This window comes from Panthera tigris, chromosome A1 (genome assembly GCF_018350195.1).
Source record: "Panthera tigris isolate Pti1 chromosome A1, P.tigris_Pti1_mat1.1, whole genome shotgun sequence".
Classification (NCBI taxonomy): Eukaryota; Metazoa; Chordata; class Mammalia; order Carnivora; family Felidae; genus Panthera; species Panthera tigris.
Window position 1 is genome coordinate 196,216,005 of NC_056660.1, and position 13,864 is coordinate 196,229,868.

General features: G+C 55.3%; 1 protein-coding gene across 1 annotated transcript; it reads right to left on the reverse strand.

Annotated features, from left to right (window-relative positions):
* Positions 1-223: 223 nt before the first annotated feature.
* PCYOX1L (prenylcysteine oxidase 1 like) lies at positions 224-13,620 on the reverse strand. The gene is made up of 6 exons (XM_007093722.2): positions 13,474-13,620; positions 9,335-9,541; positions 7,468-7,642; positions 5,709-5,920; positions 3,447-3,587; positions 224-2,962 (listed from the first exon to the last, which is right to left on the reverse strand). Exons 1-6 carry the CDS (start codon positions 13,559-13,561, stop codon positions 2,301-2,303), a joined length of 1,485 nt encoding a protein of 494 aa, XP_007093784.2. The 5' UTR covers positions 13,562-13,620; the 3' UTR covers positions 224-2,300.
* Between the last annotated feature and the right edge of the window lie 244 nt (positions 13,621-13,864).

The window sequence follows — 13,864 nt, forward strand, 5'->3', positions numbered from 1 at the left end:
CCCCCTCTCTCTCTGACCCTCCCCCGTTCATGCTGTGTCTGTCTCAAAAATAAATAAACGTTAAAAAAATTTTTTTTAAAAATGGTGCATCGGGAGCAAGGCATTCCTCTCGCACCTCCCATTCTTTAGCCACCCCCAGCTCTATCCTCCACCATCTCCCATACCCTCAAGTGTTCAAGTTTTGCTTAGGTCACCTGCTGTAGGGATGGAGACCCTGCAAAGAGTTTTAAATGTCCACCACACTGCCCCAGGACTACTGAGTATGAGTGTGGCCTCCTTCCTGCTCTGTTTGGCAAATTATAGGGCTGTCTCTGCAAATGCTCTCTCTTCTCCCAGAGGGCTGTGGGCCCTTGGGGGCTTCTGTCCTGGTCTGAGAAGGCTGGGGTGGGCCCTGGGGCCAAGGCTTCCTGCTGGAACTTATGATCCCGTCTCCTATCTTCAGGAATCTCTGGCTTTTCCTTGCAGGTGGAGAGGTGGTGAGATCCGGTTCTCAGGTTTGGACTTGGGGAAGCAGGCCAGCTGTCAGCATGGGCACTTTGGCCTGCCTTGGTTCTGAGCTGTTCAGGCCTGTCTACCCAGATAAAGGAAGTTTCTGAAGAACCAGCCAAAGTCCCAGCTGAGGACTGGGGATCAGATGTAATTGTCCTCGTTTGCCTCTTCTGTGCGCACCTCCTTAGGGATGCAAGGGAGGGATGGTTACCAGGGACAAGGTTGAAACTGGCCTTGGTCCAATACCAATGATCATCAGTTACAATAGGACAGCCCGTGACATCTTCATTCCAAACACAGACCATGAAAGGATGTCATTACATATTGATTCCACTGGCCCTGAGAAGAGGGGGAGGGCACAGCCCCACGCTGCACGTGGTTGACAGAGTGCCTCTCTCTAACCCCCTTTCCGCACCTCCTAACTTGTAGTCTGGATAAGGCTGCTCCAGGGGAGGGACCTGACTCTTCTAAGCCAATCAGCTTCGTCTCATCCCCTGTGTCCCTATTACTGGTCTAGCAGCTGAGTCTTAAACCAATTAGCACGCGGCATTTGCTCGGTCACAGAGAATTGGTTCAGCAGGGGCCCACTGCCCAGCTGGCCCAGAGCCGACTGTGTTCACAGTCGTGCGAGACCGCTGGCCCTGGGCGCTCTTGGCAGCCATCCTTGACCAGGAGAGAAAAAACGGCGCTGGCACAGCACAGAGCTGGTGCCTGCCCTGTGCCCTGTGCCTGCACTCTCATAACCAATAAAACCTCTTTTTATTGCCGAAGCCACTTTAAGATTGGTTTTCTACTACTTCAACCAGAGGTAGAACATTCTTACCGATGCGCCAGCTTCCTAATTCTTATAATAACCGACAGGTCCGTGCTACGTGCACTTTAAAGGCACCGTCTTCTTCACTGACACAACCATCACCTCAGCACAGCAAAAACAACTTCAAAGCCAATTTGGGCCTCCATCTACTTGAAGGATATTTTTGGACCACCCTCCACCACCTAGGAACCGGTATTCTTGCAAGAAAGGTCCACTGTATCACTCTTCAACCCTTGCATAATGGACACAATGGCCAACTCTTCCAGGTGCCGAGGGAAAGCTTTTCTCTTCCTATGGCCTGGTAGATTTCCCTTTTCCCACTGGATGTCAGGAAGCTCAGAGCTATCCCAACAGCTCCACTGAGGTCACCATCTCTTCCTTAGGTCCTACCACAGTCACGTCTCCCGACATGCAGTGTTGTTGAGAGGCTTGGCTGGTGTCTAGTAAGTTCTCAGCTAAGCACCTCACATCTAGCAAGCGCACAGTACAGAGGAAGCTTTGATCATGTCTGATGTTTTCTGATCTTCCCTTCTACTTTATTTGTAACCGTCTGGTACCTGTATTTCATTGTAGGTATTGCCTCACACACATTTTGGGAGTAGGCAATGAAAAACAATAAAGAAATCTGGTTCATAGTTCTTTCCCCGTATTTCCTCCCAATGATCCCCGTATTCTAGTTAGAAAACCCAATCAGAAGCAGCTGGAGAGGGTGGATTTTTATTTCTTCTTAAAAAAAATAAATAAAATGAATACACGGGCTGGAATTTCCTTCCCTTCTCTCATTCTCCCCCTTAAAAAGAAGCAAACACTGTGAGAGTCCTTAAGATAGAGAGGCAGAGAGCGGGCCACCTGGACCCACGCCGGAAGGAGAAGCAGCTTGACACACGAGGGGCCGGAGCGAGGCCTGGCGGGGGAGCGCAGCCTGCCCAACCGTGGCCGCTAGCGGGGGTGATCTATCGTCGGCGGGGATGGACCTTCTGGGATCTCCCCAGAGCCCTCACAGCTCAGTCTTCACCTTGTGCATCAGATCCTTCTGGTCAATCTTGTCTAGGTCCTGGTACCAGCGGTTGTAGGCCAGCAGGGCCACGTTCTTGGCAGCCACGGCCATCACCTCCACGGAGCTGGCCGCCCACTCCAGGGCATTGAGGTGGAAGAGCTGGTCGTGGAGGGCAAAGCGCGGGAGGCCGGTGTGGGAGCCGTACAGGGGGTGGGCCTGCCACTCGGCCGTCTGCACCGAGTAATAGGAGCGGAAGAGGGTCTTCAGCTGGGACCGGAGGAGGGGTTTGGGGGACTGCACTCGCCAAACGGCTGCCTCCTGCGGCTGCTTCCGCCGGAAGTTGGCCGAGATGTTGACGGGACAGATGTTGTCCAGGGCACAGAAGAAGTTGGGGAAATCCGTGGTGAGGATGCTGGCAAAGGGGAAAAGCTTAGGGTCGGGGAAACCAAAGTAGGAAGAGTTGAGGTAGCCATGGACCAAGGAGACGACGGTGGGCTGGAAAGGGCCCTGGACGGCATCAATGGGCGGGTCGAAGCCTTCGAAGCTGATGGTGCTGCTGCTGTTGTCCAGGTGCAGGGGGGTGGCGATGACCACTATGTCATAGAAGTCAGAGCCATTGCCCACCTCGTTCTCATACTCTACGTAGTACAAGGGTTTCCCTTCTGGAAGGAGAGAGAATAGAGCACAAAAGTCGATTTATTTCTCGGTTTCTACCCACTGATCTCCCCCTGGGGCCTAGTGCTGAGGGGATGAGACTCCCGTGCACCTGGGCTGTCCAGATGGTGGGTCCTGGGCTTTCCATGCCGGTGTGGCTGCAGGGTGAGCACTGGACTGGGAGTCAGGAGACCTGAGCTTTGGCTCTAGCTCTGCTGTGGACTAGCTGGAGGAACCTGGGCAAGGCTGTGGCTCGAAGTCCTCCGTGGTCAAACGAACTGGGCTAGATGAAGGCAAGTCTCAGCTTTCTGGCTCTGACATCTGACTCAGGACGACAGTGCCCTCTGGCGTCACTCGGCAGTGCCGGGGCTTTCCACGGGTTTGTTGGAACCGCTCCCCCGCAGATCAAAGACCAGGGCTTAGGGGCAGAGTGGTGGAGGTGAGCACGGGTCTAGGAATGGAGTAGCCACACCCCGTGCTCTGCTCACTCACCTGTCTGTTGCAGGGTCACAGTGGTCACTGTGGCATGGATCACATTGGCCTTGGTGAGCTTCAGCAGACCGGAACAAACCAGCTTGTTGCCTCCCTCCACAGACCACAGGCTGCCCTGGGCCCCAGCGAGCGACATGGCTCCTAGGCAAAGCGGGGGAGAGCGGCCAGTGGGTTCTCAGAACCACTGGGCTGTGTGGCTGGAGAGTCCAGCACCATCCTGCCCGCTGAGCCCTCCCTCTCAGGCCCGACTTCCCCAACACGGACAATGAGAGGCAACACACACCCACAAATACAACAAACTTTACAATGCTATGAAGTCAAAATATGCTCAGGACAAGAGCCAGCTATAAAAGACCACAGATTGTAAGATTCTGTTTACACAGATCGCCCAGAAGGGGCAAATCCACAGAAACGCAGAGTGGATTTGTGGCTGCCCAGGGTTAGACGGCAGGGGGTTACTGGAGAAGTGATGGCCACAGTTATGGGATTTTCTGGAGGCCACGAGAATATTCCAAAATTGACTGGGATGATGGTTACACCACTCAAAACCATTGAATTGTTCACTTTAAATAGGTGGATTGGGGGCACCCGGCTGGTTCAGTCGGTGACTGAACTCTTGATCTCGGGGTTGTGAGTTCGAGCCCCACGTGGGGTGTAGCGATTACTTAAAAATAAAACCTTAAAAAAAAAATAAAGGGGCGAATTGTGTGGTATATGAATTGTATCTTGAAGGATACACACAAGTACTGGAAGAGGGAGCAGGACAGCCTCGTTGAGGGGACACTTGGCAGGACCTGAAGGCTGGGAGGGAGGTAACCATGCCAACAGCCAGAGGAACAGCAGCCCGGCCGTGGGAGGTACTTGCTAAATACAAACCTTTTCATTCATTTAGCCAACAAAAATGGGCTGAGTGCCTCCAATGGTCCAGGCCCTTTTCTAAGTGTTTGGGATACCCAGTAAACAAAGGAGACAGAGCTTCCCGCCCCTGGGAAGCCTACCTCCTAATGGGGAGAGATGAAAGGAGTAGATTAAATAGGCGGCTAGAAGCTGATGGCCACAGGGTAGGGGGACTGGCTCTGCTGCGGGCAGGAGTGGGGTGGCAGGGTAGCTTCCATGAAAAGGAACGTCTGCACAAAGACATGGTGGGGAGCAAGAGTTTACCAGAGAAGAATGTTCCAGGTGGAGGGAGGGCCACCCAAAAGCCCCAAGATAGGGGCGTGTCTGGAACGCTGGAGGCATGAAAAGGAAGCCAGAGTGGTTGGAGCAGGGATGAATGAGCAGGTAGGTGGTGGGGCCCAGGCCAGGCGGTGCTTTGAAGGCCACTGGAAGGGCTCTGGGTTTTACTTGAAGGCAAGCGGGAGCCCTTAACAGAGTTTTACACATAGGCCTGACATGATGTGTCTTTTGTTTTAAAAGGATCCTGCAGCTGATGTATCGAGAAGAGCCCGCAGGGGGAAGGGGGCAGGAGGGCGGGGAGAGCGACCTGGCGGGAGACCTGTAGTAATCCAGGTCAGGGAGGAAATGGCGGTGGGAAGCAGCCAGACCCTGGGTATATGCGGAAGGCAAAGCAGATGAGATTTCTTGACATACCATGTGGTGGATATGAGAGAAAGAACGAGTCAAGGTTTTGGCTGGAGCCACACAGAGGAGCTACTACCAACCAAGCTGGGAAGACCGCAGGGGAGGCGGGCTTGAGGGGAAGGGTCAGGCGTTCAGGTCTGGCCACGCTGAGTGCCCGCCAGGCCTCCCAGTGGAGGCACCTGGTGAATGTGCAGTCCTGGAGGGAGGTCTGGGCTGGAGGTCATGCTCGGGAGCCAGCGGGTGGAAGCGTGAGTGGTCGAGAAGAGGACCATGAACCTGAACCTTCCATGTCAGCAGCCTAGGAGGAGGGATGGACCCAGCCTGCGGCAGGGCACGTCGTGCACATGCCCCCTGGCCCCAGTAACGAGCTGGGGAGGGGAGACGCGCTGGCGGAGGAGTACCCGGGGGCTCCGAGGCCCCAGTGGGGCAGTTCCTGAAACTCAGTGGTCGAAACACACTGGACCTTAGATCTCAGCTTTCCTTTCATCATCTGAGAAGTGGGGTGAACACTATCTCCTGCCAGCCTGGAGGACTGACGGCCAGAATCAAATAGGGTTGAGGCAATAAGGTGCTTAGGCAACCAGGCCTGGTAAAAGTGAGGTTATTACGGGGAGCCCAGCCCCTTCCGGGCGCTGTGGGCCAGGGGAAGGGCAGGAGGCAGGCCGAGGGCCAGAGGCTCACCGGCAAAGGCAGGCATCGCCGCAGACTGGCCGTAGCTGGCCCGCAGGACTGCAGAGACGACGTCGTCGATGAAGCGCTGAGTGACGCCCACCTGGAGCAGGGACTCGGCCACGGAGCGCTGGGTCATGTTGACGAAGGCAGACTCGCCCAGCGAGTAGAGCAGCTCCTCCACGCCTGAGAAGGCGTAACCATGGGCCTGGTACTTATAGATCCTGGAAGACACGCAGAGGAGCCCTTGTGCCGAAAGGCCTTCTGGCTGACCGCCCACTGCTGGCTCACTGCACCCGAGAGCCCCAGCAGGGACCTGCCCTTCCTCTCCGTGTAGGGGGGAGAGAAGGCTGATTACTCGGCCCGTTTGCTGACTCTGAGGGTCCTTTCCCAGCCACAGCGACAGTGCAGAGGGTGGGGCGGATACCCTGGAATCGCAGTAGACCTGGCTTCACATCACGGCTCTGCTAAATGACGACTCCGGCACCCCTGTGAGGGCACAGCCCACTTCTCACTTGGGGGGCGACTGCCGGGCAGTGTGGGCCACAGCCTGCCCCCACAGACGCTGCCCCGTCTGCAGCGGGTTTGGCTCTGCGCTGGCTTCTGGGGCCACACTGGACCCGATGGCGCCTGTCTCACGCCAACGTGCTCTGTGCTAGCCCAGACTGGCCTCCCGTCCGGCTCCATCCAACAGGCTCTCACGCAGCCCCGAGCTTCCGTCTCGTCCCTCCACATCTCCCCCCCTCCCGGTCTCAGGGACTAGCGGTTGCTGGGACTCATCTGCTGGTACTGGTCCTCGAAACGCTGCCTCTGCCTGGGCTGCTTTGTAACCGTGTTGACTCTGATTGTCAATGGGACGTCCAGACAGAGTTCCTCTCCCGCGAAAGAAAAAACTCAGCGTTGTCAGTTTGGGCAAAATTGACGGGGGAGAGAAACAGAAGAAATAAGAGGGGTAAGGACATAACCTTTGGGGGACACCTGGAAAATATAAGAAGTGCCATGAAGGGCGTAGCTGAGGAGGTGGGGAAAGTGGAGGAGGCCAGGGGGCCACCTTGAATGACCACATCTGGGCGAGGAGGCGGGGAGGACATACAGGGGAGAGCTGGGGTGCCAACCGCCAAGTGGGTGAACTGTGGGAAGTGGACAGAGTGACACTGGACCACTTGTCCTCATTATCTGAAGGGGCCGGGGAGGAGACTGGGACCCAGGGAGGAGGGAAGTGGTGAAAAAGGGAGGCTGTTCTAGATGGGGAAACTGGGGGACAGCAGGGCTTGTAAGTGGGTGGCCCACAGGCTGCGTGAGGCCTATACATGCTTCATTTCGCTTATTTATAAGATGAATTGGTTGCATGTATTGAAAAACCAGATTTCACACATAACTCTGGGTTTCTAGCTTCTTCCAAGAAACTGGAAGATCTCGCCACATGAGGTCAGCATTGCCACGCGGCCACAGCTGGCTGCCCCCTTCGGTGGGGCCTTGCTCCTCAGGGCACCTGCTCCCTCCTCTTCTCTGCCCCCTCTCTATTGCACTCATTCACATCCCTGGTGCGCCCCCTGCAGGTGGCTGTATTTGCAACCCAGGCTCTTAGTTCATCATCAGTTCAGCGGAGGGAAGGGACACCAGAGACCCATCCCTGCACTGTGCGGGGCTCTCACACGCACGCAAGGAAGTCCCTTTTCCTTCTCGACAATTTACAGTCCAGCTGGGTCCCTCCCCGTCTCTCTTCCTCCCTCCCTCCAGAAGGCCTTGCCTGCAGCCTGCCCTGCCGTACCTCATGAACTTCTCCATGACCTCCTCCACCCACATCTGCAGCCTCAGGAAGCTGATGCCGTAGTGCCACCAGAGGCGGAAGAGGTTCAGCAGGTACCAGTCCGTCTCTTCCAGCACGAAGTGCTCCCCGCTGAAGATGGCGCTCCTGCCCACCACCTCTCGCCGGTGCCTCAGCCCTGAGGGAGACAGGGAGGAGCCCCTCAGGTCCCTCTCACGGGGCCCCCAAGGAGATCTAGCGGTGCCTGAAGCAAAACGCAGGGTCCTCCTGAAGGATGCAAACGGATGGGCTCCGTTAAAGGGAATACGAACGCTACAGTTTGTTCATCTCTGCTGCTTGTTTAACAGTGAACGAGGGGCGCCTGGGTGGCTCAGTCGGTTAAGCGTCTGACTTCGGCTCAGGTCACGATCTCGCGGTCCGTGAGTTCGAGCCCCTGTCTGAGTGCTGACAGCTCAGAGCCTGGAGCCCGCTTCGGATTCTGTGTCTCCCTCTCTCTCTGCCCCTCCCCCGTTTGTGCTCTGTCTCTCTCTGTCTCAAAAATAAATAAACATTAAAAAATAAATAAATAAAACAGTAAATGAATGCACTGGGCTGGCTAGTCAATAAAGACGTGACAATGTAAATAATATGCCAGTTCAGTTTTTTTTTTTTTTCCCCCACAGGGATCTACTCAGTCATGAGGGAGGGAAATTCAGATGTCATCCCGGAATGTCCAGGGGCTGGACAGCTGCAGGGCTTGCTCTCGGACGGTGGCCTTGGACACCAAGACCGCCCGGAAGGACTCACGGCTCTTTGCAAGCTTCCACATGCTACAGCTCACAGAGCCCTGAGACTTAAGCATCTCACTTTATCCTCTCTCAGCCTGGGAAGAGGCAGAACAGGTGACAGCATCCCAGTTAAAGATGCAGAAACCGAGGCTTAGAGGTTATAGACCTGCCCCAAGCCACAGGTTTTTGTACATTTCCCTCCTACTCCTGTCCCCGAGCCACTAAGTTCCCCCATCCCAAGGGCAACATTCCTTCAGCATCCTTCCAGAGATATTTTCTGCAAACGCTCATACGTGTATATATCTAGGGGGTTCTTCCTCCTCCCACCCCCACCCTCTACACACTGCTCTGCACCATCCTGACGTACTGTGTCTTGTAGATTGTTCTATACTTGGGCATAAAGGACTTCCTCAATCTGCCTGCTGAACAGTCTGCTGGCTACTTAATATTTACTCTCAGACCCCAGTGGGTGGGCACGTGGGATATTTTCAACCTTTTGCTACTACAAACAACACTGTAATGAATAACCCTGTGTGCATGCCATTTAGCACATCTTCAAGTATACCTGCAGGATCCCTTCTGAGAAGCCCAGTTTGTGCGTCCAACAGTGTATGTCTTTGTGGCTTTGCTACATGCTGCTGGGGTTGAATCCAGCTCTCTTACTCACTAGCTGCGGGGCCCCAGCCAAGGTGTAGACACCCTCTGAGCCTCCGTTTCCTCAGGAGATACAACCCCGGTCTTGCAGGAGGGAGGACTGGAGGTGAGGTAATGCCTACACACCGCCTAGAAGGATGTTGGGTACCTGGCAAGCACACAGCATGTGGAAGCCATTAAGATTATGGCTATTGAGAGGCAGCAAATTGAAAGGGAAGGAAACTGGCCCGGGAGTCCAACCTGTGCTCTAATCCGGGCTCTGCAACTAACTCACGGCGTAACCTCAGGCAAGTGCCTTCCCCTCCCTGGTCTCAGCTGCTCCATCTGTAAAATGAGGAGACTGGGCTACGTGACCTTCCGGCCTTGACCTTTGGGGCGATCTGGAAAGAGCCCAAGGCTGCCGCCAGCCTCGGGCGCTGTGTGCTGGAGCCCCGAGACGGTGCACTCACCCAGCTGCTTGACGAAGTCCTGCATGTGCAGGCTCAGGGAGTGGAAGGAGGCGGCCCCGCTCTCATAGTGCTGCTTGTTGACTGAGATGGTGGCCAGGCGGCCGCCCACGGTCCCCTTCTCGAACACGTCGATCTGCACCCGGGGGCCGAAGTGCTGCTGGAGGAAATGGGCCACGGCAGAGCCCCCGATCCCGGCCCCCACCACGGCTGTCAGCAGGCCCGGGAGACAGACGAGGGGAGAGACAGAGAGCAAGGCCGTGAGGATACAGGTGCCACCCTCGCGGCCTCCTGGGTGGTGGCTCCCAGGCCCTTGCGTTTCATCGGCTTATGCCATCTCAAAAAGGAAATCTGCAGGCTAGTGTTCAGTAAAGCTATCAAAAAAGAGCAAAGGACAACCTGAAAACTGTCACCTAGTAACCCTCCTTTTGTCATGAAAGGGACACCTTGGCAGCACAAAGAGCAGGAAAGAAATCTCAAAATTCTGGAGGATCATTTAAAGAGAATACATTTAATTTGGGCGCCTGGGTGGCTCAGTCGGTTAAGCGTCCGACTTCAGCTCAGGTCACGATCTCACGGTCTGTGAGTTCAAGCCCCGAGTCAGGCTCTGGGCTGATGGCTCGGAGCCTGGAGCCTGCTTCCGATTCTGTGTCTCCCTCTCTCTCTGCCCCTCCCCCGTTCATGCTCTGTCTCTCTCTGTCTCAAAAATAAATAAACGTTTAAAAAAAAAAATAAATAAAGAGAATACATTTAATCTTACACAAACTCGTTATATTGTCCCCGTTTTTATTTCACTATGAATTGGTGAAAACTTGGTCACTGACAGTGTTTGGAAACTCAACCCAGGGGTCGGCAAACTACAGCCCATGGGCCAAATCCAGGCCCACGCCTGTTTTTGCAAATAAAGTTTTATCAGAACACAGCCACACTCTGTAGCGGGTCTATGGCTGCTTTCATGCTATGGTGGCAGGCCTAAACTATTTATTCTCTGGCCCTTTCCTGAAGACGTCAGCCAACGACTGGTCTAATGCAACCTACCACCTGGCACTTAAATCTCTTTTACATCTGTGTTTGCCAAGACTGGAATACACCCTGTGACGGGTTGCTCACTACCATGCCGGGCACTGTATACCGGTCTGGAGTCTTGCTCCAAAGTTTCGGCTCTGGGGTCTTTCTGGATCTTATCGTGTGCTGTCTTTCCTATGCCTCCTGCCTTCCTGCTATTTCTAAACTTGGTTCATATGCCATGAGTGTTCTCATCCGAGTCACTGATAAAAACGTTTCACTGGCAACGTGGGCTCTGAGGTGCTCCTAGGAACCACGGTCCAGGCAGATCCTAATCTCGATGCTAATACTGAATAGCACGGTGCAAAGCCAGCAGAGCAGCTGTGAGGCTATGGCACTGGATAGCCACACTACCCACACTGTTTGCCCACCACGTATCTGAGACACAGGTTCCCTCTCATCTGACAGTTGTGGAACTCGGTCCAAAAAGAAAGTGAGACAAATCTGGTGTGATCTGTCCTCACTAGACCCGTGTTGGACCCATGACGGACCACCAGCTCCTGTCAAGAAGGCAAAACTACAGGGTTCTTTATGATCTGGCCTCCACGGCCTTACTCCCCGCCCCACCGCCCAACACTTCACCTTCTTGTCTGCCTTGACTTGCCTGTCTCACACTTGTGCCTTTGCCTGTGCTGCTCAGGAATGCTGTCACCTTTCACCTCGCTGCTTCTGTGGCCCCCGCCTGTAATTGTAGCTTGGCTTGCCGGGCTCACCGCAGACAAGTCAGGTGTCACTCCCACATATCCCTGCAGCACACGTTCCTACCCTGGGGCTCGCCCTTGCACACTATCCTCCACTCTCCTCGTTTAAGGACCGGGCGCGGCTCACTATGTCCCCAGATCCTGGCAGGCGGTAAAGCTAAGGATTTGCTGCATCTTGAAAAAAACAAACCACTTCCTCCTTTCCAGTGTTGACAAAGCCATTTTCAAGAATGCCCTTAACCTTTACAAAGCGGTGTGCTCCCTTCCCCTCCATTTGCGACGGAGTCCCAGATTACCCATTTTTCAGAGGAACTACTCTCACGAGGCCTGGAAGCTGCCCATAGGGCTATAGGGAAGCGGAAGAGCTCACCCCATCGAGAACCAGCTCATCCAACCCCCACAACCTGACGCCCACTCTCTAGTCCATGATAAGATGTGCTGGGGCACAAGCGAATCAAGCAAGGCTTTTGTCCTCCTGAGCTCATGCAGGGAGTGGGCAGACAGACTCATGGACAATGAGCTAGGACAACGTGTGACCAAGTGAAGCAACAGGGTTCCAGGGAATCCTGAAGAGGAAGCAGTGAATTCTGCCTGAGGATATGGAGACCAGGCTCCACAGGGGAAATAACGTTTGGACTGTCGTTTGCCAGGCAGCAGAAACACTCTCCACAGCGACAGCGACATGGGCATGTGGAACTGGGAGGGGGGGGGGGGGGGTCGGGGGTGAGGCGTTTAAAAGGTCCAAAGCCACACTGAGGTATTCAGATTTGACCTCCCAGCAGTCCGAGGGTGAAGCCCTCCTCACAGGAAGTTTCCTCATTCTCGTGTGTAGAGTCCAAACCACCAAGGGCGAAGTCAATCTTTTGTCAGACAGCTAAGGACAGTCAAAAAAGCTATGGGGCATCTTGGCATTGCCCAGCGTCCTGCCCTGGGTGACCTCTGGGGCCAGGTGGGCAGGGCCAGCTGGAAAGACTCAGCGAACTCTGCTGCCCACTTTTGAGAGATGGGGGAGGGCCCCGCACCTCCAGAGACGGCCTGCCTGACTTCCCCATCTTTCGAAGCCTGGCTCAAAATCCACCTCTAGCTCTCAGGATTTCTCTCTCCCCTCTAGCTCTCAGGATTTCTCTCTCCCCAGAAAGCCCTAAACTCTCAGTCCTGGCAGGCTTGTCTGTCTTACCTCTTCATGGCCTGAGCTGTGGTTTTGTAATCCAAAGGAGCCTTAGCCCTGTCCTGGCCCAGTAAGTCTGTGGTGCTCCCGTGGGACATGCTTCCCTGCCAACAAGGGTACAGAGAGGGCAGCTTCGTGGAGTAGGGCTCTGTCCCCACCCCCCACCCCCCCCCTCCCCAGAAGCCTAGCATCTCTGCCCGTGGGAATTTTATATGTGAGGGAGCTTGAACATCTTTGGGAGTCATGTAGAGTTAAAGTGACAACTGTGACGAGAAATAAACTGCAAACAAATAGGGAACTCGAGCCAGTGATATGCACGATGGGAGTATTTAGCATGGTGCCCCGATGTCCGCGATTTATTTTGAAATGCATCAAGATGTAGGACCCGCTAACGGGTGGGTGATAATTAGGTAATGATGCAAGTACGGTAGCAGTTTGCTACTGGCAGAATCTTGGTGGCGAGCACAGAGATGATCACTGTATATCCAGTTATTTCAACTTTGCCCATGTTCGAAATTTTTCAAAATGAAACACTGTAATAAAAACCAAGATGACTGCTGTTAAAAGTTCTTCCCTGTCGTCCAACAAATCTATCTCCACTAGATCTACCACGGGTTCGGTCAACTAGTCTCCCTGAGGTTTTGGCTTAGATGTTACTCCTAGGAAGCCTCCAGAGGCCTCCCAGAGGCCTGAAGGGGTGGGTGGAAATGCTCTCCCTATCAGGGTACCTTCTCGGCCTTACCACCGACTTCCCTGTATTGCGCCGTCTCTCCTCCAGACAGGAGCTACGGAGCACTGTGCCTGCTACACTGACGGCCCTCGATAAGCCTTCATTCATGAATGACATCACCCAGACCGAGTCCTCTCTGTCATCCATCGGGGCACCTGGCAAAGAGCCAGGTCCACCGTAGATGCTTAATGTTCGTGGACCTTCTGGTGAGATCTGTGGCCAGTCCTGCCCCGAGCCTCTTTTCCAGCCCCAGGCAGGCGTCGCCACATGCCCACGCCACCCGGGATCAGCACCTTGCCCGCCGGTCCCCTTCCTCGCCCACTCTCAGTCCCTCGCCTCTTCCCCAGCCAGCTCCTCTCCGGAAGACCCCTCCCTCGCCCAGTTTCCCTCCCCTTCCCCCACCCGGCAGCTCCCCGCTGCGATCCCTTTTCCCTCGCAGCCCTCCCCCGCGCAGCCCCCCACCCTGTCCTTCCCGCACCGATTTTGCTGGGCCGGGCATCTCCGCCTGTGGCGGCGGCGGCCAGGAGCGCGGCCAGCGCGGCGAGGAGCCGGGCAGCGCGGGCCATGGCGGGCGGCGATCCGGGCTGCACGCCGGGGTTCGGTCGCTCGCGGGTTGGCGCTGGGCTCGCCGCCCCGCCCCGGCGCCCCACTGGCTGTTCCGCCTTCAGCCCGCCGGTCACAGCCTCTCATTGGGCGAGCGGCCGTCTTTCTCCAGCAAGAGGCCCTCATTAGCTGTATCCCTCTCGGGCAGGCTCTGTCATTAGCAGCTTCCCCGTCCCGCCTCCTCGATGCGGCTTCCTCATTGGCTGGCTCGTCCTGCCCACGCGCAGGTGTGCGCGCTTCGACCATACAGCATCAGGACCAGGGCC